Source organism: Suillus plorans (genome assembly GCF_016647745.1).
Source record: "Suillus plorans strain S12 chromosome Unknown HD556scaffold_4, whole genome shotgun sequence".
Lineage (NCBI taxonomy): Eukaryota > Fungi > Basidiomycota > Agaricomycetes > Boletales > Suillaceae > Suillus > Suillus plorans.
Window position 1 is genome coordinate 70668 of NW_024537388.1, and position 21815 is coordinate 92482.

The following is a 21815-nucleotide window of genomic DNA, read 5'->3' on the forward strand; positions in this document are numbered from 1 at the left end:
ACTAACTTTCGCAGTAGTGGCTGGACTTGTTGTCGCACAAATCAATCGATCACGTGTTATGATACATGCGGAAATTACTAAGAACATGACATATATGGTCTTGATATCTTAATCTCATACTACTCCCACCATCATCATGGCGCCCAAAAAATGTTCCAGATCAATCTCGATTTCCTCTCAATCTTCGATATCATCCAGTAGCGAAAGTAGCTCACTGAGTTCTTCCGAAGATTCTCGTCCTCCTCCCCCAAGAAAGCAAGTCAAGAAACGTGTGCGCTCAAGCACCGACAAGGAGGCTTCAAAATCAAAGTAAGTGTGATCTATCTATCAGGATCAAACTAATATATTCTTATCACTATTAGGAAATCCAACAGATCCAAGGCAAGCAAGGAAGATCCTCACGAGGAGTACCTGGTAGCTGCGCATGGCATCGCACATTGTGTCGACTTGTTTTGTAAGGTCGACAAGCTCATCAAGACTGGCTGTCTACTTCAGCAAGAGGAAGCTGTGGAGAAGGGAGAGCTCGACGAATCTGAGGCTGAGAAGGAGACTCGCAAGAGGAGACTCTCTACTATGTAAGTCCGATTTGATTGAAATTTTTTCTTGAGCTAATGTTTTCTTTAGGTCATTAAAGACTCGTGATTGATATACTCGGAACTATCAGCAACTGCTCCACTTAGCTCCAAGCATTCGATCACTCATTAACGATCGCACCAAGGCCAGGGAACTGACTAAGGTCACTCAAAAGGTGAGTATATGCTATTTATATGCGCATATATTGTGTACTTAGACCTGTAATAGATGAATACAGTCATTAGTGCGACACGATCAGATGATGCAGCTCGTTTGAAGTCGCAGATTGGACACTATGTGGCGCCAATTCCATCCGATGGTGGTTTAAGACCCGCTATCTACAATGGCAATCCCTCCAGATCGCATTTGGGTGTGAATCACCCTGTTTTAGCGTCCTTTCTTTGTCCTGTTTCGCATCTTGCAGAATTTAACAGAGACCCAGCTGAGTACGCTGTAGGGATTCATTTCTGGCTGGGCTTGTAGAGACTGTTTTTACCTTACCTTATGTTGGCACTTTTGTAGCTTACATAAGGAAGTTATCTTTTCACCAGTTACCAGTAGGAGTCAGAGTACTCAGCAAGTTTTCATGATATTTCCTCTCCTCTGAGCCTTGAGCCTGGTCCAGAAACCCTTTAGGGTCGAATAGCAGCTAGGTTCTGCAAGACCCAACATTGTTCAGACTCACTCTCTGAATTGTTGTACCTTCAACGCGTTGTTTTATATAGTGTGTTCTTACTGAGATTCACATTCCACAGGGGCCAGAAGAAACTTGCCAGTGGAGGAATTCGCATGACTGCAAACGACTTCCCTGCATTCCTTTGGTCCAGGAACCCCCCTGGATGTGACTACGACGATGACGCTATGACAGAAGGCCTCCTCCAGGGCTATCTCATTGAACATGTAAGTTTTTCTTCGGTATAGTCATCAGCCTCACTAATAATGTGCCTAGGTAATGCGACATATATTTACGGGCCCATCAACAGCTCTGGGTCAAGACTCACGGGCAACACGAACTTGTAATGCTATGCTACACGACGTGACAACTGTCGAAGCGGAGCATATTGCTTATGCTTGTGTACAGGTAAGTCCTAGTTTACTAGCAAATGCTGTCTCACACTGTTTAATTTGCAGGCACATTTTGGAATCAGCGCGCAGAATAAATGGTCGGACATCGACGGCAACTTCAAATACCCGGAGTTTTACCACAATATCATCGACTTCATTCGCGACTGTGGAGATACAGATTGGGTAGGGGAACTCAAGAAGTGGTGGAACATGTACGTGTTTCTTTAAATCATTTGACTCTACTAGCTATCATGTTTCTGGTAGGTCACTCTTCAAGAACGAGGCCGGCCAGGAAGGTGGATCAGAAGCTCGGCCATCTGCAGATGAGTATGGAAGGAGTTCCTCGGGTTCCGTGGATAGCCTGGCGAGAATGCGAGCACAGGTTGCGGCATGCTCCACCACTACCAAATCTTCTGCAGCTCCCGCAGTCCCTGATCGTCCTCTACCGGCCCGTCCTGTTACTCCTCCTCCAAGCTCTCCGGCCCTAACTCATGCTGAATCTCCTCCTGCTCCACTTCCACCTGCCCCTGCCCCTGCCCCTACTGCCCCTGCCCCTACTGCTCCTGCCCCTGCCCATTCTTCTCCTTCGAACTTCGCTTCCACCTCACGCAAGTCACCTGCGTTAAGCGAATTAACGGATAATGAAGACGCACTCGATGATATCAGCAATGGAAAGTCGAAATGTCCGCCTGCCAAGACTCATTCGAAAGGGAAGGGTAAGAACAGGCGCATCGAGGATTCTGGAGACAAGGAAGCTCAGCGGCCGGCGAAACGTGCAAGGAAGCAAACACGCAGGAGATAGTGACAGACTGTTTTTTGTTGCATGGTATGTTCCCTGTCATTTTATTGGTCTGTACTCATATATCCGATTACAGGACTCGTTTTCACTCAGTTCCCGCGCTTTCATGCTTTCACGCGTTCATCATGGACTCGTACCTCCGACTCACACTCTCATCGTCTTCCCGATGCATGCTTTTTAGGGACTTACACTACATTGACTCGCGTTTTCGTACATTACACTGTATGTTATGTTCTTATTGTATCGTATAGATACAAAATACAATGGATTGCATGGATATATCTGAGTGATGTATAATGCCTGAATTATCTACACGATGGACAATGTCGCAAGCCGAAGTATGATGTGCACGCATATGTTGATCGAATTTAGCGTTCCCTAGGATGACAAGACATACCTGGACCGGCAGCCGATATACCCGGCAGTCCTGATACCGTAGACATGACCATACATGGTCCGGTCTGAGTTGAGCAATTTTTGTGATGATTCATCTTACTGTATCTTACTGTGTATCTAAACATCATACCCCCACATTCTGCGCCCATAGTACATCCGGCCATCTCATCCAACCATTTCACCCGACCCTCATCCAACCCCCACAAAGGCCAATCAAGCATCCGCAACCTGCCTCTCCGGCATGCTCCAACCAAGCAACCTCATTGTGCCCCGTCACCCAGAGTATGCAAGACCTGGTGTGAATGTTCTAAATTGTGGTTGAACCTGGTTCGAACGCAAACTGGACCTCCCGAACACGTTCAGCAACATTCGGTCATGTGTTTCTCCTCAAGATGGGTAACACAGTTGCCCTGTGGATGCAGAAGGGCGGGAATGGAGAGTAAAGCAGAGGGAGAGCGTGCTGGACTCGCGTGCTGATAACAGCTGTACAGAGAATAAACGGTGGCCTCCTTTTAGGACCTGCGGAGAGATGTACCGGTTCTTGCCCAAGTGCCGCATTCGACACTCCAGACGACAGTGAAGATGTCATACCTACCGTCGATGATCAGCCCCAGTCGTAGGACAATTTGTAGCGCACTATTCATGTACTGCCCTTGATATATTTATATCACACATGAGTCATTGACCGTAAGAACTTGGAAGATTCAATCTCATCAAGATTGCAAGGTACCAACAATATACTATGAGAGGCACCAAGGACATATGAGATCTGTGAGATCAAGACTTGTCGCCTATTAGAGGATGGTATGGCATAGTGAAGTCATGTATTACTGGGCACTATACAACAGACTGATTCGTGTATCACAATTTCGCTATGGTAAGAGTAAGTGATACATCACTATCCCAGCTACAGGTGTGGTGAAGGTACAACAATTCAGAGAGTGAGTCTGAAACATGTTGGGTCTTGCAGAACCTAGCTGCTATTCGACCCTAAAGGGTTTCTGGACCAGGCTCAAGGCTCAGAGGAGAGGAAATATCATGAAAAACTACTGAAGACTCAGACTCATACTGATAACTGGTGAAAAGATAACTTCCTTATGTAAGCTACAAAAGTGCCAACATAAGGTAAGGTAAAAACAGTCTCTACAAGCCCAGCCAGAAATGAATCCCTACAGCGGGACCACTCAAAAAGAGGAAAAAGTAGTATTAAGTACAATAACCAAACTACATGTAGAAAAGATACTAAGTGAGCAAGTCCAGAGGCATTTGATCGCAACATCTGTAGATGAACGAACACGTCAAAATGGTCATGGGTGTATAAGTAGGAGATAGGACGATCTTCTTCCGAGATAGCGAATGAGTACTGCTGTGTGCTGAAGTAGAGGGAAAAATCTAGTGAGTGTAACTTCGCACCCATGCGCATCATCTTCCAAGTTCTTCCGAGATGGTGAATGAGTACGAGCAGGAATTGCCGAAGGGTTCAGAATTGAGGTGTGTGGGTAGGTAGATGAAGGGACTTAGATCTTGGACGCAAACTCAACGAATGTGACAAGTCACACACATGACCTGTGTTCGAATCGTTCCACTCACTGTCCTTTGCAACTCGCTCTACACATGTCTCTGCTATGAAGTTCCAAACTAATACATGCTTTCGAACGCCACTCACCCTCTGTCCTTGACATACCATTCTCCATCTTTGTGGTTCAATGTAAGTCCTTACCGCCTGTTTGCTGTACTGCGCAGTCTGCGCTGAATGCCGTTCTCAGTGTTCAATCCTCGTCATGCAAGCGCTCTTGGAACATTCAATGCAGAACTACATATCTCCCACTCTCAGTCGGTGCATGATCTTGTCTTTCGAGGTCCTTAGGCAACGCTGAATCGCTGATGGTGCCATGGCTATGTTCTGCTCTAAGTCAGTGCGTGATCTCGTCTTTCAAATTTCTTAGGTGATGCTGATGTACGACAGCTATGTCCCACTCTCAATCAGTGCATGATCTCATCTTTCGAGGTCCTTAGGCAACGCTGATGGTGCCACGGACCTGTTATGTCCCACTCTCAGTCGGTGCGTATCTCGTCTTTGAAGCTTCTTAGGTGACACTGACTCTGGTGCCACGGCCATGTTCCGCTCTCAGGATGTACATGATCTTGTCTTTCAAGCTTCTTAGGGCAACGCTAATAGTGCCACGGCCACGTCCCAACTCTCAGTTTGTCCTTACCATTCCTGGTGAGTTTTTTTATTGAATTCTCATTGAGTAGCTACTGATTATACAATGTGTTGTAGATGGAGTCACCTTAATTTTGTGCTTATCACGCTTTTTATGTATACCTGTTATTCTGCTATCAAATGCTTGTACCGCTTTTTCTGCTTTATTTAAGTGAAATAAGTGTAAAATAAGCGAAAATCCAGACAACGAGTGGGCTTAATAAGTGGCTCCCGCTTTTTCACTTGATCGACTTATGGGTCCCTTTTATGTAATTAAGTGACAAATAAAGTAGAAAAAGCAACCAGTAGTTTTCCTGATGCTTTTATGCTGCCGCAATACCTAGTACTACTAATATCATGCACTGTCGTAGCACATTGTTTCTCATCATATCAATTCATAGTTTCTACTGTACCACATTACATGGTGTGATAAGATTTTATCTGAAAATCGAACAAAAAACTCATGTCGTCAGAGGAGATCGTGGATTCGTGCCCCATCATGCAATATATGTGATGCCCACCGACGTCATATGTTTGTCTCGACAGTCTTGAAATACCCCATGGAATACTCAAAATACTTGCGTCAAACGCACCCAAATGTCCGTCATTTGGAAGCTCTTGACCAGACACTACCAACGCCACCTAGGACGAGCAAGAAAGTCTCGACGATGCGGCCATGGGCATACAGGAGCCAAAAGAAGGCCTAACAACAATCAAACATCAACAAACAATATAAAACATCCGGGATGATAACTGGAGGAAAATATTAAGTACATCGAGATGGCCACAGTAACAAGCTCCAAAAGGGCGAGACTTGCGAGCTCGCCAAAAGAAAAGAAGAAAGTAAAACCGGTTGCCCAAAGCGATCACCATCTCGTGCCCTCCACTAAGGGCAAGCAAAAAGCAAAACAATCCACGAAACCTGTTAGTACTCTCCCAACCTTCTTCAAGGTAATCGCTGGCTCCTACGAAAAACTGCTATACGGCTTTGATGGATCCGTCTCGCTCGATGAGATCAATGATGGCTACAAGTTCGAGCTGAAACCCATCTTTATATTCCCCGCACATGTATCGTGCATCAAGGCCGTCGCCGCGTCTCCGAACGGGGGAAAGTGGCTTGCTACTGGGAGCGCAGACGAGGTTATAAAGGTCTGGGATTTGCGTAGAAAAAAAGAGATCGGCGGGCTCATGCACCACGAAGGTGAGTTACAGTGCTCTATACATCTGCCTCTTAACAAATTGTTGCGACAGGATCCATCACACAGCTTCAATTCCCCTCTCGCTCGCATCTTCTCTCAGCGTCTGAGGACGGTACATTATGTCTTTTTCATGCACGCGACTGGGTCGTGCTTCGCACCCTCAAAGGTCACAAGGGACGAGTCAATTCTACGGCGGTGCATCCGTCTAATAAAGTCGCGCTAAGCGTAGGAAAAGACAATACGCTGCGCATGTGGGATCTCATGCGCGGAAAAGGATCTGCTAGCACAAAGCTGGGGAAAGGTAAGTGTTTGTTTCCCTCGGCCCCGCATTCATTTCTCACCTCATTTGATGGTATAGAGGGGGAAACCGTGCGGTGGTCAGCGACAGGCTCGTCATTCGTCGTGCAATCTCAAAATACGATCGATTTATTCACAGTCGTAAGTGCATATCATAATTTTTCTGTCTATCTGTAAATTCAATTTGATCGCACTTAGGACATGGTTCTTCGCCACACAATCACGCATCCCTCCCGAATACATACAATTCGGTATAGTAAACGAGTGAATGGCTCCGGAGAATTATTACTCGTTGGCGCAGAAGACAAGAAATTGTCGATCTACGACATTCCAGATGACCCAGAAAAAATGCCCACTGTCATCGCAGAAATGACTGGACACTCCAATCGGTACGTACAATGCATTCGTTTTGACTTTGTTTTTATCATCTTTTTTTAGTGTAAAAGCGGTCGAGATTCTTCCTCTCGCACTACCCAGATCAACCAAGGCAAATGCATCCCTCTCGACGATCATCCTGTGCACCGTCTCATCTGACGGTAAAATCCATATTTACGACCTGGCTTCACTGCCTGCCGACCAAAAAGCTGGAAGTGAAACGTTGCAGATACCACCTGTGGCTGAGTACGATACAAAAGGCACGCGGCTGACGTGTGTGACCATCGCGGATGGTGAGGCTCTCGAGCATGCCAAAAGTGTGAATGGGAAGCGGAAGCGGGGAGATGAAGACAGCGAGCAGGAAGATGAGGATGAAGGATGGGGAGCTCCTGAACAAGAAGCAGAGCACGATGACAGTGGGTGAGGCAGAGTTTTGGTAGGTCCACTATTATTGTATCTTGGCTGCTATGAACTCATAAACTCATCGATGCTCGTCTTGTTTGCGTTTCGTTATGGTGTTCTTACTAGCATAAGCTTCAACCTTGTGTCACCACTGATTCGGAGTAGCATAGTGCCTATTGCACTCGCGTGCATCGAAAATGGAGTATGATATGATCACCAAGACAGTCCACCAACAGATCCTCCATACTGTGCGACCTAGCCCGCCCAGGATGTCGAGCGTAAAGTGAGCCAAAAAATGGCCTGCAAAGCGAGAGGGCGTATGAGCGTAGATACGACAGGCATATGGAAGACAGGACTGCCGCGCTCCGTTACATAGCGTGACCACAGTCATATCGGGCAGGTGTGATGCAAGGACTCCGTGCACCTCTAGTGTCATTCAACTAACACAAAAAAGACAAACTCTACGCTAAGTTAGGTCACCAATCAAATGTTTCATCATTGTCCTCCTCATCAGAGAATCCTGCAATAACTAATGCCTCTTCCTCTATGATTGGAGCTGTAGGCAGTAAGTGTGCACCTGGTTCGTCCAACTCAGCCAGTTCATCCAGCCGGTGATGATCAGATGCATCTAATGTGCGGTAATTTAGCGCAAACTTGATTCAAACAGAGAAAATGTACCGAGACCTTGTCCGCCGTGAATGCCACCCATATAGTAAGCGCCATCAGTATCCTCGTGAAAAAAAAGGTCGTTTTGGTTTTCGAGGAGAGGCAAAGGCTCTTCCTCTTCGTCTGGGTCAGTGCCATCTGTAAGAGACCTGACAACGGCTGGCACCTGCACAGAGCGCTGCATTGAATCATACAAATCTAAGTAGATCGTCCACACGGACTGGCGAGTGATTGGAGGACGGCCTAGGTCTTCATAACAGCCTTGAATGAAGTTGTTGAGGCGTCGGGGAACCAAATCGAAGACCGGATGATCAGGGTTCACATAAAGACGGCGGACATAGTCTATATCGTCTTGTTTGACTGTTACCTAGAATGATAAGCCGGTTAGTGTGACAACACGGTTCAAGTAGTATTTGAACGAAGCGCACCTTAAAGTTTAAGGCCCCGAAATCTTCTGGAGACTCGTATATTAAATTAGGTACACCATGTGGAAGCACCTAGATTGTAAGCGCTAAACAAATATAAATGACCACTATCAAACAATCAAATACCTTGTTACGATCTGGCCTCTTGAGGGTGTTATTAACGCGGTCCTGATACCTATCTAGCTCGCACTGAAGCCACGGAATAAAAATCCAGCGGAAGATCATGCTAAATACACCGCTGTGAGCAAAGTCGAAATGGTGGAAAGCCAGGCCCGAAGTCACTTACACCTGAAGGGTGTTATCGCTATCATACCAGCCGTTCTCCACTCCTTCATCCAAGAGTGTTTCGAAACCAGGAGTAAACCGTCGCCGTAACTGAGACCAAGTGATCTCCGGTTTAACGTTCTTCTTGGTCCGCATCCAGCGGTGTTGTAATGTACCTTGCAGCGCCGGATCGTACATTTGACGAAGCATAGTGTGTGCGTTGGCGATTCCGTAGTTTTCAGTGCCGGGATCACTCTGAGTCACTAGCGGAATATCTGTCATACCCAGGCAAGGCAACTTGAATAAGTAACAGTGCGATAGATAGTTATTAAAATGAACTTACGGCCCAGTTTCTGGATGGTCTCAAGATAGTATGTGAGAATGAGCTGGGGGTTGCGGTTAGAATGCCAGACTCGGATCCACATGATGCGACCCGAGAATGGCTCCACTCCAGTATGCAATGCAAGACCGAATCAAAGCCACTTATCGTGTTGATCAACAGCAAATAGTCGGGCACAATGATCCGACTCGCTGAAGAATTTGCTGACTCTCAACTTAGATGCAACTCAGTACTGCGGGATATCAATGACCCTCCACTTACTAGATGCAACTCTTCAGAGCGGTGAGTTTTTCCAGGCAGTCTTTATATAAAGCCTGTCTCTGAAGTGTTGTAGGGCCACTGTTCCAACAATATTCCTTCAATTCCTTCAACTCATCACACAAGCACCTACTAGCGTCATGGAACTCGTCTCTCAGTTTACCGAAGATGCTATTGCCAAGGAGGACCGTGTCTGTGGTCGACCTGCTTGCTGTGGCACGATACTCAAAGGCGCTCCATGCTATTATGTTGCCACCATTGTGCCTGGCCAACCTGGTCGATTCGTTTGTGAAGCATGTTACTTGCGATACTCACAGAAGCTTTCAACTTCGGTCCGACCCTCTTCAGTCCGCCCTTCTTGTAAGTACACTTGAAACCCCTATATAGCTTTTGATCAATGACGCTATTAATTACATCCAGCTGCACAATCACAGTTACTTCCAGATCCTCATATCATATGCCAGACCGTGAATGCGGCACAACGCAAGTGTAAGTCAAATTTCTCTATTACGTATCAAACATGTCTGAATGGCGAAATTTAATAGCAACTATCAATCCACCCCGCGTAGTACCCTTCTTGTCTCAGCCCTCCAGTAGCACTGCGCACATAGGCCGCATTTCAGGCCCAGATATCGCTGTGCCTCTATCATGGCAACAATCGCCGGCTAGTTCCAACCCAAACATGGTATCCGGTGCCGCAGGATATTCCGTGCACCATGCTCAGTATGGTCTGGAGCGTGAACGATGGGCTAAACTGGCATATGCTCCGCCCCCTGCAGAGACCATCACATTAGAGATATCAGCTGTATACGAGGGAAATTCACGGAAGAAAAGTGGGCGCGGCATCAACTTTGGGGTACATTTGTTTTTCTTTCTATCTCTCCAGGTTGCTGTTTTTCTGACGCTCATAAATCAGAATATTTGTGAAGGAAAAAAGGACATCGACACTCGCTTGGACGCCCCTGGGCTTATACAAATCGCTTTAGATACTATTCTACCGAAAATCCTCACATTTGGAAGGGGATTTCTTTGGCGCACCGAAGAATTCGTTGTCCGGGATGCTACCTGGGTTGACCTATCTGGACATTTGCCTGCCATTCCGTACTTCTTAGCTCAGTGCTTAGTCCAATCTCGACGCGGACCAAAGACGACAACTTTCAAGACCAGGCAATTCTTACTCATGGTTGTTGTGCCTGCAGCGCAGTGGTGTGAGTATGAGGCATGGCTGGAAAAAACTGAAGAAGAAGTAAGATTCCGCTCATTCAATGTATTGTCACTCTGCTAACTCATAGATTTCTCAGAATACCTTGCGTGAACAGCTCCAACGACACAGATCTATCAATACTGTTACTGAAGAACGAGACCCTCGAACTTCCGGCACCGACTCAGAAGACCCATGGGCCGCACAACAAGAGGATGAAGACCCTTTTGGTCTTGACTTCGAAGGACCGGATGCCTTATCTACTGTGGGACGTAATTCCGCTGTTACTGACAGCTCAGCACATAATCCGACACGTCCATCAGCAAAGCGGGCTCATGTTCGCGGAGAGAGCGACTCCACGAATAGTACCGTCTCACCTCCTCGCAAGAAGCCAGTGCCTGGTGTATTCCACCTTCCTGACCGTAATTATTTGAAAGAGGCCTTGAAAAGTGGAGGTAGTGTAGATGCTGTGCGTGCACCTAAAGGTGAGTTTATCCTTTGTCTTGAGGCAGGCATTCTAATGAGCATCGACTTTAGTTTATGACTTCCGCAACAAGGACATTCAATTCCATCCAATCCCTGTGCGCCCACTAGCCGATATCTTGAAGACTCCTCAGTATCGTTCATTCAAACCCAACATCTCAAATTCGTCTATCGGACAACTCACTATCGATGTCCCCATTCGCAGCATGATCGGGATCGGTGCCTTTAAGACAGCTCATCCAGGGTGGCTCACGCTATCTCCCCTGTCCTCCAGTGGCCTTGGGTCGCGTGCTCAGCAGGATGTTGTCGTCAAGCGGCCATTTCACAGACCTCCCCCTCACACTACTGGATTCAGCGTCCTCAAGATTTCACGTTACGCACTACCAGATGAGCATGAAAAACTCCTCAACGAATGTAACTTGTTGTACTGGGCAAAATCTCTCCTCAACTTCACTTACGAGTACATCGATCACTGTATCGATGCCGCACCGACTCCGCCATCTTTTTCAATCCCCCGTGTGCGTTTCGTGGAAGCGGGCATTGCTTTGGCATTTTCTCGCCACTCGTCAAACACTCAGGGCACCTCCGAACAAGCTCCGATGGCAGATATTAAGGCAGGGATGTTTTCGGCAGTATATCTCCTTGAGGAGCGGGTGACATCGGGTACTCCTAATGATCAGACGTTCACGAAGTTCATCCACAACAAAGACTACGGACCTTCACTCGACGAGGACGAATACGGCTATGACGTAGCCGTCTTTCTCTCGTTTACTCAGCATATCCAGTATGAAAAGACAGAGGGTCTGGCATTCATTTCTGATTATCAAGGCAGCACCGAGCTTCTGACTGATCCTCAGATTTTGACCCACCGGTATGTGCATTTTCAGCTACTATGATTGGCGACCTTCGTTAACCGGTGTTGCTTCTCTAGCTCGGTCAATGAAGGAATTGATCTTTTCGGTGATGGGAACATTGCAAGTGTGGTGGACGACTTTAAGGCAAGGCACCTCTGTAACCACTACTGCAAGTGGCCAGGATTTGGATTGGAAGTATATGCTTAGGAGAGTTACTTATTTTGACCAGTTACGATGGACCTTGTAATCCCAGCGCGCTGCCAGGCGGAGACACTTTCAAGTCAGAAAGAACACTTGTAAATAACTTATTTATTCGAGATTGGAGTGCACGGAGTCCTATTGCCTTATATGTGATTGTGACATGACTAAGTGAGCGCGGCAGTCCTGTCTTCCATACAGGCATCTATTGATGCAGCTAATGAAGCAGGCACAACAGACAAGAGGCGCAATACATCAAAAAGTAGAGTTGTTAGAGTGCTTGATGGAACCACTGCACCGATGGATCCGAGACAGGTAAAATACACGACGTCGCAGCTCGTCGCAACTGCAAATACGGAAGGTACTAGTAGGTGTCACAGTTTAATTGGATCCCTTGTACCTGGGGCCTACGTGGTCGATTCTCGAGCGCTAAGCCCCCGACCACTTGCCAAGTTGCCATCAGGCGTGTCCTCGGTTCATCCTCTTTTCCTTCAATCCCTGAGCAAACCAAGTACCAGTATCGACGTTCTCACATCATTCACACTGACCGCTCGCATGATTATTCACGTTTCGTCTTTCTTCCCCCGTCTCTTGCTTCACTGCATGTTAATCCGCGTCTTGCTCGGTTATTGTCTTTCTTTCGTCAGTGTCTCCTGTGTCTCCCCTTTCTTACGGTTTTCATCACTACGTCCGTTGCTGACTCCGTGGCAGTTAATCCTTGGATAATGTATTAATGAATAATTGCCATTAATGCGCCAATTTAAAAATGTCATGAACTGTTTTGTTGTAGCTCTGGATGGAGATGTCGATGACATACTACGAATACGACGAGCGGTTCACCGATGCCGTGTGGGTCATAGTCCTCGAAATGGGTTATCCGTGCGGTGTATCGTGAAGGAAAAAAGGGAGCCTAACTCAATATTGTTTTCGAGGTCTGTTTGGGTCTGTGTATCTATACCTTGTTTGCTCGGATTGCAGAAACCGAGCAAAGATCCGAGTAATATCAGGGTACCTTTCCCTCGAACACACCTTAACAGGCTGTCCGTTCCTCACAATCTGCGCACCCCCGAGATTAAAAGAGATACATCGTTATCGTAAGTGCTGCGCTTTAAATCGATGATGAGTACCGAGTGATGATACCTTACAATTTGCTTCCCAACTCTCACCTCCACTACCAATGGCTCTAGAGCATGTTAGCTCCCAGCGGCTGCATTCAGAAATGAAGGCAGATGACTCAATCAAAGTCGATGTTACCGACGATGTGGATTTTGTTGCTTATTACGAGCGGGCTTCTGGCCGTTTAGTAGTGGACCCCGAGTATGTGGTTGTTGCTCCCATATATCCTAAGTCTATCGTGACTCATTCGTGACCCACTAGACAGGCGAAGGTCGAGTTTGGGGAGGTAATGGCCTCTAGACTCAAGCTTAGCCCTGATGGGTTGAAGGTCCTCTGGCCTCAACCCGCTGACGACCCGAACGACCCACAAAACGCTCGTCATTTCTCATTGTCGTGTCCCTTTCACTAACACTAAGCTATTCATTCGTAGTGGACCGATTTTCGCAAGACTGTGCACCTGATCATCATTACAATGTCTGCAGTGGTACCTGACTTCGACTCTGGAATTGGTATGTGTCTCGCCCTCACTCAATATCCATAGTGGTGTCATCATGGAATACTTTTATTGGCAGGAATTGCGTCGATATTTGGCCTCGCTCAAACTTATGACACGACCTCGGGTGTCATCAACGATCTGACATCAAAGTGTGTGATGCATCAATCGTTACTCACATTCAATGACAATTCCCTGAAGCTGGAGCATCTTCCTTCTGGGTGAGATCACACCATTACATGAGAATAGCCTCTTCTCATCTGTAGTCCAGGTTGGGGAGGCATCTTCTGGGTCATGCTCATGAGACGGTATGGTCGGCTGCCAGTACTCTTCTGGAGTCAGGTATATATTTCCAGTGATTTAACCGATATGAACCCTGAAACCTTGAGCGCAGCTTTTTGCGTTTGCATTCTTGATTGGTACCACGTTGGCGCCGAATCTAGCCACCTTTGCAGGTATTTACACAATAATTTGGTATTTATTGGACAATGTTAACTTTTGATGAAGGGATGCGTTGCCTAACCGCATTCTTTGGGCAGGTCGTCATGTTATCCATGCCTGCGGTAAACTGACTGCGGTTTCAGAACGTGTCCCCAGGTGACAGTACGATTAGTGGCAATTCTCATGGTAGCTTCAACATTTACCAACCTCCAAGGGTCTTTATGTCGTGACGGATATCTTCCCCTTCCATCTTCAAGCACGGAAGCTGAACATCTGGACTTCGGGTTTCGTTCTGTCAGAAATGAATTCCTTTATTGAGAGAAACATTTCTCACTATCTTATAGATCGCCTTACCTATCACCATTTGTATTTGGCTTTCTTGTAGCGCGTGTGAGGTACGTCTTACATATGCTGTCCTTGATTCAGAATATTCATCAATTGTTGGATAGCTGGAGATGGGCCTATGCTATAGGATGCATTTACAGCGCCATCGTATTATTTCTCATTGTGTTTTTCATGGAAGAAACGTAAGCTCTGTTATATTGTTTCTTAGGGCAGTGACGTTGACTTTTGCTGAATCAGTATGTATGATCGTCACCTTGCATCGAAGCCACTGCAAATTTCTACGGGACTGCGATATCGATTTAAAACTTTGATAGGCGTCACTGGGTACAAGATGGCAAAATACAGACCACGATGGCCGGAAGTTCTATTGGCATCGTTGGATGTTGTCTGGCGTCCTCAGTTTTTCTTCATAGTTCTCTTTGAGGTGAGATGAATTACATTGCTTAGTACATTTGCTGACCTTTTCGAAGGCATTGGTTTTCGGGTTCTCTATCGGTGTGAACGTGAGCGTTTCCGTTTCGACCTGCAGTAATAAACTCATTGACTTTTGTAGACGACAAATGTTGTCTTCATGGGATCTCCTCCTCCCGTCGGATTTGGCTTCAGCCAATATGCCATCGCTGGAGCGTATGCGACTCCAATTGCAAGTTTTTTTCATCTATGAAGTACGCATGATTACTGTTCTCAGCATGGAATTTTTAGGTTGCCGTCCTTCTTGGCGAGATTATTGGACGTTACATCAATGAATTCATTATGGATCTGCATATTCGCAAAAACGGTGGTTTCTTTGAGGCCGAGAGCCGCTTGTGGTATGCAAACTCAACTGATGGTCTAAGGTTAGAGCTGAGAATTTGTGTAGGACCTGTTACTTAGCCATGCCGCTTTATATTTGTGGCTTTTTGACGCTGGGCGCTGGAATACAAAATCTCAGCGAAGCCGCTCTCATCATGGGCTGGGGCATTGCGATCGTTGCAATCACCCTCAATACTGTTGCAGTGTGTAAGTCTCGGATCCAATATTTCAAGTGTCGTGGGATAACTCAAGGAGTATTACTAGATGCATATTGTAATGACTGCTTCCCTCGTAGGGCAGTGAGTGACGCATATATACTTATTTGCATTTCAGTGATATGACCTCCCCTTCTAGGGCGAAGTCAGTGCCCTGTTAAACCTTACAAGAGCATTGGGCGGTGAGTTATAACGATAACGACGCATGATTTGTCCAATATTCACGATTGTGGTCTAGGTTTCGCAGTCGCATATTTCCAAGTCCCATGGGCTACAAAATCTGGAGGATTAATGGTGTTTGGTGTTGAAGCAGCGCAAGTGATATCGCTTGACACACTCGAAGAGTCTGACGGTTGTTATAGGCTTGTGATTGCCATGTTTTTCATCGCCGTTCCTATGACACAACTGAAGGGAAGCTACTTCCGAGTAAGTGCAGTTCTTTGAATTTGTGTTGCAGCTTTGAATTTGTACATCAAATATTAGGCACGTTATGCCTTATAATTGGCATTGATAGCTTCTCGATTTCAGAACCAGAAGAATGATTTAGAGTTAGACATGTATGCTTCCTGGTTACTTTGTTATACATTCAAGTATGTACCTGCGGGCGTGGGCCTCTACACATCTATGGCGCGTCCCAAAATAGTAATATGGAAAAGGGCACACCTCAGCAGGAAAACAATAGTATCAGGGACTGTTGCGGCCGAGTGCTGTTGGGTGTTACTTCTAATGAGGTTGTGCAGGTGGTCTCCTTGGTGTAGGTCTGAACGTTAACATTGCCAGACATAATGCAGTGCGAAAGTAAAAAGAAATGTCATTGCGAATACAACGCCAAATTTTGGTATGCAAAACAGGGAGAACAACAGACACAACATCATGGAAATACTACGCTGCTCTATTTTGCATACTATACATCAAAAATCATTATCGTTTACCGGATGCCAGCAGTTGCCTTTTGAAGTGCCCGCTTGATGGCAAGCTGCGACTTCCTCAACTCATCTGCTGAAGAGTCCTCAATCTCGAGCTTTTCAAGTGCACGGGCAAGCTCAGTCTCGACCTGAGACTTGGCACCACGCTTAAGCTTCATGCCGATCTCAGGCGAGGTGATAGTGCCTTCCACCTGGTGGATGTAAGCCTCGAGGTCGGACTTCGCCTCATGGCGTGAAGAGAACTCCTTGTCAGCCTGCTTGAATTGCTCAGCGTCCTTGATCATCTGGTCGATCTCGGCCGACGATAGACGACCAACGGAGTTGGTGATGCCTGAACAAAAATGTCAGTTGCAGAACAAATCTAAAGACCGCCACTGACTGATAGATGCCTTGCGGCCAGAAGCTCGGTCTTGTGCGGAGACCTTGAGGAGACCGTTGGCATCAACCTCGAAGGTGGTAACAAGCTCAGCCTGTCCACGGGGCATAGGAGGAATACCAGTCAGCTCGAATTCACCAAGCAGACGGTTATCACGGCACTGAGTGCGTTCACCCTCATACCTGGAGGTCAAGACGTCAGCATAACTTTGGGAGATAAATGAACATGCGCCTTACACAGGGAAGGTGACAGTCGTCTGGTTGTCCTCAACAGTCGTGAATGTCCGCGACTTGTTGGTGGGAATGGGAGTGTTACGGGGGACAACGACACCAAAGACATCGCCCTGCATAGCAACACCAAGCGAGAGAGGAGCCACGTCAAGAAGGAGAAGGTCCGCAGTCTTTTCTGAGGTCTGGCCAGTGAGAACAGCAGCCTGCACAGCGGCACCGTAGGCAACAGCCTCGTCGGGGTTGATCGACTTGTTCAGCTGGCGTCCACCGAAGTACTCCGATACGAGAGATTGAATCTTGGGAATACGAGTGGATCCACCAACGAGAACGATATCATCGACCTTCTCACGAGGCATCTTAGCATCCTTGAGCACTTTCTCGACGGGCTCGATGGTCGACTTGAACATAGCGGCATTAATCTCCTCGAAACGGGCACGAGTAATGTTGGCAGAGAAGTCTTCACCCTAGTGATGGATGTATGAGATAAAATCCAACTTTCGAGTGTACACGTGACATGCTTACCTGGTACAATGAATCAACCTCAACGGTGGTCTGGGTGACACTCGAAAGGGTGCGCTTGGCACGCTCGCAAGCACTTCTGAGTCGTCTGAGTGCACGGGGGTCCTCAGAGATATCGTGCTTCGTCTTCCTCTTGAACTCATTCTTGAAGTGATCCAAGAGGGTGTTGTCGAAATCCTCACCACCCAAGTGAGTGTCACCTGCGGTGGCCTTAACTGCGAAGACACCACCGCTGATGTTGAGCAACGAGACATCGAAAGTTCCTCCACCAAGATCGAAGATCAAAACGTTTTTCTCCGCTTTTGATTGACGATCCAAACCGTACGCGATGGCAGCGGCAGTGGGCTCGTTAATGATACGGAGGACATCAAGGCCAGCGATGGTACCAGCGTCTTTAGTTGCCAAACGTTGCGAGTCGTTAAAGTAGGCAGGGACGCTGTTCATTCGCGTCAGAACAAATTCACACATGATACGAAAAGAGCAACTCACGTGACGACAGCCTTGGTGACAGTCTTGCCAAGTTTTGCCTCCGAAATCTCTTTCATTTTAGTGAGAACCATTGACGAGATCTCCTGAGGGCTGAAAACCTTCTCCTCGCCAAGGTAGTTGACCTTGATCAAAGGTGAACCCTCCTTCTCTACTACCTCGAAAGGCCAGTGAGTCATGTCCTGGAGTGATATATTTAGCATCGCATTTCAGTTATGGATCATCATACTAACCTTCTTGACGTCGGGGTCACTAATTTTTCGCATGTCATCAAGGCTATCGAAGGATACTTCATGAGGTACTCACTCATAACGACGGCCGATGAGACGCTTGGCATCAAAGACTGTGTTGCGGGGGTTCATAGCAGCCTGATTTTTTGCAGCATCACCGATTAGACGCTCCTCCGCAGAGAATGCGACATATGAAGGAGTTGTCCGGTTACCCTCTGCAGAACCCACACAGATGAATGTGTGAACTCGTCGTACGGCACAGAAACTTACGATCGTTGGCGATGATCTCAACTCGATCATTTTGCCATACACCCACACAGCTAAGAGACGATGTCAATATCATGATGACAGCAAATTGTGGACACTCACGAGTAGGTAGTACCGAGATCAATGCCAACAGCGCCGTCAAATGCGTCTTCCATTTTTTAAAGAGACAAACAAAAAGTAAAGAGAGATGAAGCCGGATGGTGGTGATGGGCAGAAGAGCAATCGAAAAAAATCGATCACCCAGCTGAAGTAAGCATCCTGACCAGTGGTATCAAATTTTGCACTGCCACCAGCACGACCCATTCTTCGACATGTCTACCAAGGCAGGTCTAAGACCATGGCTTTCCGCCACAAGATGTATGCGTAGAAGCCAGCTTTCGGTCCTACAAAATAGACGAAATGTATTCACTTCCAGTGACCAACCGTTTCCTCTGCAGTCACCAGATGATTGGCAGTCGTTGCAAGACCGCCGGATACGTTTCAAAATGCTCGGTCAGTGTCTTTCTTCGTGTAGGAGACTAGCTTTTGCTTATTATATTGTGTAGTCGATCTATTCAGCGAGCATGGCTCTAATGTGACGCGAGATAACACCTTTCAACCCCACCACCAGTTGCACCGGCCTCTCGCTCCGTCAGAAGCAACGTTATCCGCACTAATAGCTGCTGGTGCACATTTTGGGCACGCTAAATCTTTGCTCAATCCAAATTTTATGCCCTACGCGTACGGTGTTCGCGCTGGTATCACCATAATTGACCTTGACTCGACCCTCCCACTGTTGCGGAGGGCTGCGAACCTCACCCGTGCTGTCGTTGCAAGGGATGGCACAGTTGTCTTCGTGGGCACTCGTCCAGATCTGCGTGCTGTTGTGCGCAAAGCCGCAGAGAGGATTGGACCACAGGCTTTCCATGTTGGCGAAAGATGGCTGCCTGGCACACTTACGAACAAATTGCAATTGTTTGGGTCTGACGTCACAAGAGGGCAGCGTGTTACACCCGACCTGGTCATCTTCCTAAATCCTCTGGCTAATATCCATGCCATCCGCGAATGCGCAATACAGCATATTCCTACTATCGGCATTGTCGACTCGAACGTCGATCCTCGCGTGGTCATGTATGCCATTCCTGCAAATGACGAGAGCCCTCGAGCAGCAGAGTTAATTGCAGGTGTTCTCAGCATAGCTGGCAGAGAAGGGAGAGCTTTGCGAGACAGAGAAGAGCAGATTAAAGAGCTACGACAATCTCGATACATGCGTGCTCAAGGACGAGGTACTACACGATATGTAGCTGACAGAGATTAGTTTTACTACGTGGGATCAACGTTGTAATGGATGTGACGCTTGAACCTCACTCCAGTATTCTGTATCCTCCTTCAGTAAACGCAACTTCATAATTTAGTAACAAGACTTACTCTCTGCATCAATCAGTGCTCGTAGATTGCCTCCCAGTTTGTTGAGGCTCTCTACATACTCCTCGTCTTCCATGCTGTCAAAAACGATGCCTCCTCCTGCCTGTAAGTAGGCAACCCCATCCTTGAATGTCATTGTACGAATAGCAATACATGTGTCCATTTCGTCATCAGCGAAGTCGAAACGTCCGACGCCACCGGCATAAACTCCCCTCCGTTCGCCCTCTAGTTCGGCAACCAGTTCGATGGCTTTGATCTTAGGAGCGCCCGATACAGTTCCCGCGGGGAATATGGAGCGGAAAGCATCGAACCTGTTAAAAATGTTGGCAATTACAGGAAACACGATTATCAGTGAAATACCTTGAGAACCCTTCCCTCAGCATTCCCGAAACTTGGGACGTTAAATGAATGACATGACTGAATTTTTGTACTGCCATAAGGTGATCAACTTTCACAGTCTCCGGCTTGCAAACCCGATTGACGTCATTTCTGGCAAGATCAACAAGCATGATGTGTTCCGCTCGGTCCTTTTCAGATGAAAGGAGCTGTTTGGCAAGCTCGCTGTCCTCTGTAAAAAGAGTCAAAATAGCTTGCCCCGTGAAGACATTAAGACTAGCCTGCTGGAGTCTTTCCTCTCTTGACGGTCCCAGCAATGGCATGGTTGTAGACCTTGTTTTCTTCCACTTTACAAAGAGTCTCTGGGCTGGCGCCGACTATCTGGAGCTCTCCGCAATCCAAATAATACATATAAGGACTAGGGTTGACTTGGCGAAGATGTCTGTATGCATTAAAGGGGTGTAAATTTGTTGGACGGGCAAGGCGTTGAGATGGAACTGCTTGGATGATATCACCGGCAACAATGTGCTCCTTGAGCTTGGTTACAAATGACTCGTAGCCTTCCTTGCCTATGTTGGATACGGCTTGGTTTCCTAACGTAATTGGAGGCTGTAGTACTTCGGGAGTTGTGTGACTCAAAAGTACTTTTGCTAGCCGACGTATTTTTGACTGAGCAGTTTGATATACGAAAGGAAGGTTCGTGGTGCCGGCATCTTTGGGATAGAAGACATGAGAGACGATCTTGATTGACTGGAATAGGTGATCGTAAATGAGGAGAGTGTCGCAGATCATAAACAAAGATTCCGGGATAGACAAAGGATCACTGAGTTGTCGAGCAGTCTTGGGCTCGAAGTACTGTATGCAGTCATAGGACACGTATCCGATCGCGCCTCCGGTGAAAGTTGGAATTTCAGGAATTTTCACATATTGGTGAACGGCAAGCTCCCGTTGTAGAGCAGAAAGTGGATCTCCCTGAAACTCCTCGTTCGGTCCAGTTTTGATGACCTTCAGTGGGTCTAATGCGCGTCAATTGACGTTGAAAGCCGTATCATCGGAGCGGGCACCCTACCTGCGCCGACGAAACTGTATCTGGCGATGTTCTCCCCCGCAATAACCGACTCCAGTAGGAAGCTGTACTTGGAGTCTTTGGCTACTCGAAGATATGCCATGCATGGTGTGATAAGATCTGCAGGAAGCTGGATAAATATTGGGACGCAGTTGCCTCGCTTCTCGCGAATGATGAGTTGTTCTACAGCGGCGAGAGATGGATACGCTGTAAATTTCTACAAGCAAATGGCATCAGCGTCTAAACCTGCTATGCAACGTCTCACATACCTGAGGGTCCATGTTTGTCTCGAGGGATATAGTGATTGAAACATACACCAATTAGCCTAAGGTATAAGTAGTACTACTTTGACCTGCAGATGCTGGCCGCACGAGTCATCACACATGACTCTGAAACTTGTTTTGATTTCACCATCCAAACTCCGAGCAACATCGCATCAAATCGTAGCCACTAGTCGAGGAAAGACGGGTATTCCGTCTAGATCAGATCCTAGGATCAGATATATTCACCGGGTCTTTCACAAAACTTGAATAGCCGTCACTTTCTCGGTGTTTCAAGTTGACTCGGAAGTCGTC

General features: G+C 47.0%; 8 protein-coding genes across 8 annotated transcripts; 5 read left to right on the forward strand and 3 right to left on the reverse strand.

The window, feature by feature from the left end:
* Positions 1-136: 136 nt before the first annotated feature.
* Positions 137-3276, forward strand: HD556DRAFT_1303620 (uncharacterized protein; the record flags this gene model as incomplete). The annotated part of the gene is made up of 13 exons (XM_041299614.1): positions 137-309; positions 363-575; positions 625-638; positions 681-748; positions 802-943; positions 998-1019; positions 1329-1473; positions 1523-1654; positions 1705-1850; positions 1903-2411; positions 2514-2659; positions 2985-3129; positions 3197-3276. The coding sequence occupies 13 exons, from the start codon at positions 137-139 to the stop codon at positions 3274-3276; spliced, it is 1935 nt and encodes a 644-aa protein (XP_041165896.1).
* Positions 3277-5811: 2535 nt separating this feature from the next.
* HD556DRAFT_589429 (WD40-repeat-containing domain protein) lies at positions 5812-7393 on the forward strand. Its single transcript, XM_041311030.1, has 5 exons — positions 5812-6237; positions 6288-6536; positions 6594-6673; positions 6731-6921; positions 6971-7393. The coding sequence occupies exons 1-5, from the start codon at positions 5817-5819 to the stop codon at positions 7329-7331; spliced, it is 1302 nt and encodes a 433-aa protein (XP_041165897.1). The 5' UTR covers positions 5812-5816; the 3' UTR covers positions 7332-7393.
* A 559-nt stretch (positions 7394-7952) lies between these two features.
* Positions 7953-9089, reverse strand: HD556DRAFT_1483014 (uncharacterized protein; the record flags this gene model as incomplete). The annotated part of the gene is made up of 5 exons (XM_041308663.1): positions 7953-8342; positions 8404-8472; positions 8527-8626; positions 8687-8939; positions 9008-9089. 5 exons carry the CDS (start codon positions 9087-9089, stop codon positions 7953-7955), a joined length of 894 nt encoding a protein of 297 aa, XP_041165898.1.
* Positions 9090-9182: 93 nt separating this feature from the next.
* Positions 9183-12007, forward strand: HD556DRAFT_1437316 (uncharacterized protein; the record flags this gene model as incomplete). The annotated part of the gene is made up of 8 exons (XM_041305690.1): positions 9183-9286; positions 9339-9622; positions 9683-9751; positions 9808-10118; positions 10179-10508; positions 10564-10948; positions 11001-11817; positions 11878-12007. The coding sequence occupies 8 exons, from the start codon at positions 9183-9185 to the stop codon at positions 12005-12007; spliced, it is 2430 nt and encodes an 809-aa protein (XP_041165899.1).
* Positions 12008-12956: 949 nt separating this feature from the next.
* On the forward strand, positions 12957-16167 carry HD556DRAFT_589507 (major facilitator superfamily domain-containing protein). The gene is made up of 22 exons (XM_041311031.1): positions 12957-13092; positions 13186-13315; positions 13376-13487; positions 13545-13623; positions 13687-13759; positions 13809-13828; positions 13879-13949; positions 14002-14062; positions 14115-14142; positions 14192-14204; positions 14263-14342; positions 14393-14443; positions 14498-14575; positions 14631-14817; positions 14864-14896; positions 14947-15036; positions 15096-15202; positions 15253-15392; positions 15450-15484; positions 15540-15582; positions 15639-15826; positions 15884-16167. The coding sequence occupies exons 2-22, from the start codon at positions 13218-13220 to the stop codon at positions 15899-15901; spliced, it is 1605 nt and encodes a 534-aa protein (XP_041165900.1). The 5' UTR covers positions 12957-13092; positions 13186-13217; the 3' UTR covers positions 15902-16167.
* A 161-nt stretch (positions 16168-16328) lies between these two features.
* Positions 16329-18589, reverse strand: HD556DRAFT_1303625 (heat shock protein 70 family; the record flags this gene model as incomplete). The annotated part of the gene is made up of 9 exons (XM_041299615.1): positions 16329-16657; positions 16706-16884; positions 16939-17396; positions 17455-17887; positions 17941-18119; positions 18171-18213; positions 18244-18382; positions 18438-18487; positions 18537-18589. 9 exons carry the CDS (start codon positions 18587-18589, stop codon positions 16329-16331), a joined length of 1863 nt encoding a protein of 620 aa, XP_041165901.1.
* Positions 18590-18745: 156 nt separating this feature from the next.
* HD556DRAFT_1226762 (ribosomal protein S2, flavodoxin-like domain-containing protein) lies at positions 18746-19731 on the forward strand (the record flags this gene model as incomplete). Its single annotated transcript, XM_041297105.1, has 2 exons — positions 18746-18926; positions 18980-19731. The coding sequence occupies 2 exons, from the start codon at positions 18746-18748 to the stop codon at positions 19729-19731; spliced, it is 933 nt and encodes a 310-aa protein (XP_041165902.1).
* Positions 19732-19824: 93 nt separating this feature from the next.
* On the reverse strand, positions 19825-21521 carry HD556DRAFT_1437321 (ADC synthase; the record flags this gene model as incomplete). The annotated part of the gene is made up of 5 exons (XM_041305691.1): positions 19825-20149; positions 20199-20399; positions 20452-21190; positions 21244-21457; positions 21510-21521. 5 exons carry the CDS (start codon positions 21519-21521, stop codon positions 19825-19827), a joined length of 1491 nt encoding a protein of 496 aa, XP_041165903.1.
* Between the last annotated feature and the right edge of the window lie 294 nt (positions 21522-21815).